This window comes from Halyomorpha halys, unplaced genomic scaffold (assembly GCF_000696795.3).
Source record: "Halyomorpha halys isolate HHAL.00 unplaced genomic scaffold, Hhal_1.1 Scaffold159.1, whole genome shotgun sequence".
In the NCBI taxonomy this organism is placed as follows: domain Eukaryota; kingdom Metazoa; phylum Arthropoda; class Insecta; order Hemiptera; family Pentatomidae; genus Halyomorpha; species Halyomorpha halys.
Window position 1 is genome coordinate 605,153 of NW_027109188.1, and position 5,164 is coordinate 610,316.

Here is a 5,164-nt window from a genome sequence, read left to right on the forward strand (position 1 = left end):
AAACATGATAGTTGATAGGCTTACCCTTGCTGAGTGGAGACAAAACATGATAATGGACACTCGCAGCTCCTGCCGAAAGTCCTGCCAATGTCACGCTGTTGGGGTCTCCACCGAAGGCTGCTATGTTCTGTTGGATCCATTTTAAAGCGAGTACCTGATCCTTCATCCCGTTGTTACCGGGGACAGCTTCGTCGCCAGTACTGAAGAAACCTAAGTAGAAAACATATCATTTTTACTATCACCTACATAAGGAATATAGAGTTTCGTCGAGTTTACACTCCAAGAGTCCAAATAACAAAGTTTCGCAAAATGGTTTGAGTGGTAAGTCTTGCTCAAAAACAAAATGTTGTACGAAACAGTAATTGCACATTTAAAGCAGATGTATAACAACTTATATCAACAGCAACTTTCGATATAAAATATATAGACCTGAATTGCAACTATATAGAATCAATTTTCCCGAAAATGGCTCGAACTATTTTGATTAAATTCTATATATCAATGTACCACAAAGTTATATTTAATATCAGCTTGACTATATTCTCATTTTAACCAAATTTTCGAAAATCTTCCTCTAAAGAGCCTTTATTTTTTTTTCCAATTTGAAAAATTAAAAACTCTCATTGTTAGCTATAAATACAGAATATTGAAGATGTAGTGAGAATACTGTTCCTTGTTAAAATTCTAAATTTTTATGAATCATCAACGACGTTTCGGGGCCATCTGGTTATCTACAATATAAATTTACATTATTCACATTATGCATACAAGAATTAAATTAACTATCCTCTATTTTCTTATTTAATACAAATACCTTAGTATACATATATCTTTAATTATCACACTAAAGCTGTTCTTCTTACTAGTCATTGGTATAATAACAATTATAATATTTCTACCAGTTTAATAAAATAACTATAAAACAATTCTTAAAATACGTTTATCCTTACAGTAGTGATAACAAATAGATGACAATCAATGACTGGAATATGATTATTGTTATTATACAAAACTTTGGTAACGATTCATTACAATAAATAATTTTCACTATATCTCATCATATTGATGAAAACCCATTCAGTAAAGATCCAATAATATCCAGAAGAATTTAATGAATAATTAAAGGAAAAAAAGGAAAGGATCTGATTCGAGAGGTAAATGCCGAGACCTCGCGAGATCTTTCCTGATTGCATTTTGTTTCGGTTATTTTTGGTTAAACTGTTGTATTCTTGCCAGTATAAAAAATTAAGATTTTTATCCTCACTTCGAGAATCTCTCAAATACGAATTGCTAAGCAACGTAATAAAAATTTTTGTTTATAATTTTCGTTATCTTCATTTTTTAATTTTTTTTTTTTACACAAAACTAGCTATTTTAATTTAAATTTCAAGTCATCTTTCTTATCCAGGTTAATAAGCAATAATTAAAACAACATTATTCCTAATATATCTGTGGAAATAGCAATCAATGTCACAATAGGAGAAACAGTGCCTTACGGTTTATAAAAATAAAGTATTGTATAAAATATTCGGAGCGAATAATGATGAATTAAAGAAGAATTCATAAGGCTACTCAATGCTGAACTGCAGTCAGTAAATATAATTTAGGTTATAGCGAATACAATGGGCTTTGTATGGTTTAGTAACGATATATCCATAAAAAGTTAGTAACACTGACAGATAAACATCCGAGGATTGCCTCAAGACTGAATTGTAGATTTTGGTTGGAACGGTCGCTGTTAACGCCCCTCTTTTAATGTATTTAATTTATAATTGTTAATTTCCTACCTCCCTCTCTTTCCATGTATTTTGTTTTACGTTTATTTCAATCTTTTCTATCTTTAAATAATGTACCATTGTATTTCTCATAAATTTAATTTAACCTCTGTATTAGTGTTAAACTTAAAACAGGTTGTTGTAAGAAGAGATGATTGTTACCTACTGCACTTCTAACCTCTTATGCTGTTAACCTTAACTATGATCTATCTTGCACAGTGTATAATGTTACTCTGATTTCATGTTCTACCGTCTTCACCAATATCAACATCTTTATCAAGTGCACCCACCTATTTATTCTGATGATCAACCTACAGTCACCCCTGCACATCAAGTTTTTCACCTCTGCTACATTCACATTATATTATTCCTTATAGTACAAGAGCCCAAGAGGAGAAAAAAGGCAGTTATCTCACCCCAATTTTGGATTACTTTATAGAAAACTATGTATAATTACTAGTCAAAATTGATGAGTCTGTCAAGTATAGGTAGGGGGAATAAAACATGGCGGCTGTTTCAAAGCGATAAAAAAAACTATTTTTTCATTCGGATCCCTATATTATAAAAAGTAGGAACAACACAAGAAAACCTAAGAGAACGTCATTTAAGGAAAAGTAAATTTTCTAAAATATAAGCACTATTAAAGCTATTTACGCTAAATAGTTTTCTAGATATAGCTTTTTAAAAAGCAACATTTCACAAAAATGTTGTATGGGACCTACTGAAAGATCAGTAGTTAGTGAATTTATTTTGAAAAAATATATCTCAATTGATGTCTGAAAAAATGATACAGATGTCTATTAGCACTCAAATTAAAGCTAGTTTAATGAGCTATAAAGTATTTTATGATGTTCATCTTCGTTGGAGTAATAGTTTACATGAAATTTGCTAAAATAAATTGATTTATAGTTGTTCGGATTTGAATTTGCCAAATTTATATTCATATGTGAATATCATAAAAACTACTACACCTACGAAGAAAAGTGTCATGAACTACTTTATAGTAAATTAAATTTCCTTTGTTTTGAGTGTTAGCAGACATATGTGCGTCTTATGGATCTAGAGATATATTTTTTCAAAAATCCAACATTTTACACGAACAACAAGAAATTAGCATTTTGTGAGTTTATTTTGTCAAATATCATAAAAACTACTACTCCTACAAAGATAAACAAAATTAACTATTTTGTAGTAAATTTAACTAGCTTTAATTTGCGCGGTGGTAGACATCTGTACGTCCAATAGTTTCTGAAATGAAGTTTTTCCTAAATCAAACTTATTGTCCGAACAACTATAAATCAATTTATTTTGGCAAATATTATGAAAACTACTATTCCTACGAAGGTAAATGTCATAAACTTCTTTATAGTCCATTCAACTAGCTTTAATTTGAGTGCTAATAGACATCTGTACATCACATAATTCTGAGATATGGATTTCCCAAAATAAATTAACTAACTACTAATCTTTCAGTAGATTTTTAAGAAATGTTGCTTTTTAAAAAGCTATCTCTCGAAAACTATTTAACGTAAATAGCTCTTTTAGGTCTAATATTTCAGCAAATTTGCTCTTCTTTAAATAATGTTATCTTAGATTTTCTAATGCTGTTGGTAGTTTTTAAGATATTGATCTCCGAATGAAAAATTAATGTTTTTTTTAAGGTTTTGAAACAGCCGCCATTTCTTATTCCCCCTAACTATACTTGGCAGACTCATCAATTTTGACTCGTAATTATACCTAGTTTTCATTGAAGTAATCAAACATTGGGGTGTGATAACTGCCTTTTTTTCTTTCCGGCTCTTGTGTACTATTGGTTCCATATTTATAATAATAGTCCTTAAATTTTATTAATTTATTAATGTTTTATCTTTCAAGAACAATTTAGGTTAGGTTTTTATTTTGTAGAGTTTTGTATGCAATTCACTAATTAATGTTAGTTACATGTGTTTGGTCTATAATTGATTTATGATTTTCATCTTTCTTTCATGAAATATTGTATTAATTTATTTTTATCAGTCATATTACATTTCATGTTCACATTTTCCTTTTTTCTCCTTTATCAAAACAGTATTTAAGCCCTCAAATTAAGCATCTGTAGAAACTAGCATAGTAAGGGACAACCTGGATGTGGCCCAGTCATTGGGTAGATGAGTGTTGAGAGCCATTCCTGGTATCGGCGTCGAACCCTAGAGTAACTAATCTTTAAAATTATTTATTATTCTATAAGGACTTATCAGAATAAATAAAGACTTAATTATTATTACTTAATCTAGAGACCGCAAAAATATCATCTTCTTCTAAAATATAGACTCTTATTTAGTCTGTAATGACCAAGACTCGGTAGATATAAGACAGAACTAACCTAAGGGTCCGAGGCGGTAGTTGAAGGAGACCAAAACAATATCTCTGTCCAGGACCTTTTCGAACCCCTGGTCAGTGGAACTCCCTACCATGAACGCTCCACCGTGGATAAAAGCAATGACGTCCAAAGGTTTCTGGTCTGCTGCTGTTGTGTCCAACTGAAAACAAATATTAATTCTTTTATTTAATGGTAATGTTGAATAAATATAAGCAAATACTATCAAGTGTTATATATATATTGTATAAAACAATATTGTTTAAAAGTACAATAAACCTATGGAAAAAAAAAAGTGAGTCATTTCACCCCAATTTATTATAACTTTAATGAAAACTACGTATAATTAATAGTCTTAATTAATGAGTCTGCCAATTATAGTTAGTTGAATAAAAAAGGGCCGCTGTGTTAAAATAAAAAAATAAAAATATTTTTTCATTCGTAGTTCTGTATTATTGAAACTACCTTTAACGCTAGAAAACCTAACATAAAATCATTTAAATTATAGTAAATTCGCTAAAATACGAGCCTTAATAGAACTATTTACGTTCAATAGTTCCCGAGATATAGCTTTTTAAAAAGCAATATTTCATAAAAAATGTACTGAAAAATAGTTAGTGAATTCATTGTGGGAAATCTTTCAGGAACCATGAGATGTACAGATCTTTATTAGCTCCGAATCAAAAATAGTTTAATGTGTTATGTTTATAACTTTTATTTTTTAATAATTCTCCACGACTAGAAATCAATTTATTTTAGCAAATATCATGAACATTATTTTTCTCACGGAGAAAAACGTCATAAACAACTTCCCATTAATTTAAACGTCCATTAATTTCAGTTTTAAAAAATATCTTGAACGTTGAATGGTTTTTGAGATTTCCCATAATAAATGCACTAACTACTGATTTTCAGTTCATTTTTTTTTTTTTTTTTTTTTTTTTAAATTGATAGATTTATTTATTGATAGATATTACAATCTGCCACACAGTTGTGGGCAATAGGTAATATTGATAAATGATCTCATACATAC

The 5,164-nt window shown here is 29.6% G+C and overlaps 1 protein-coding gene across 1 annotated transcript in view; it reads right to left on the reverse strand.

Annotated features, from left to right (window-relative positions):
- The window catches only part of LOC106678779 (esterase FE4), a 24,074-nt gene that overhangs the window by 12,758 nt on the left and 6,152 nt on the right, over nucleotides 1-5,164 (reverse strand). Inside the window, exons 3-4 of the mRNA XM_014417524.3 lie at nucleotides 4,138-4,294; nucleotides 25-210 (exon numbers count right to left, since the gene is read on the reverse strand). Coding sequence (XP_014273010.1) covers nucleotides 25-210; nucleotides 4,138-4,294 — 343 coding nt within the window. The remainder of the gene's footprint in view (nucleotides 1-24; nucleotides 211-4,137; nucleotides 4,295-5,164) is intronic.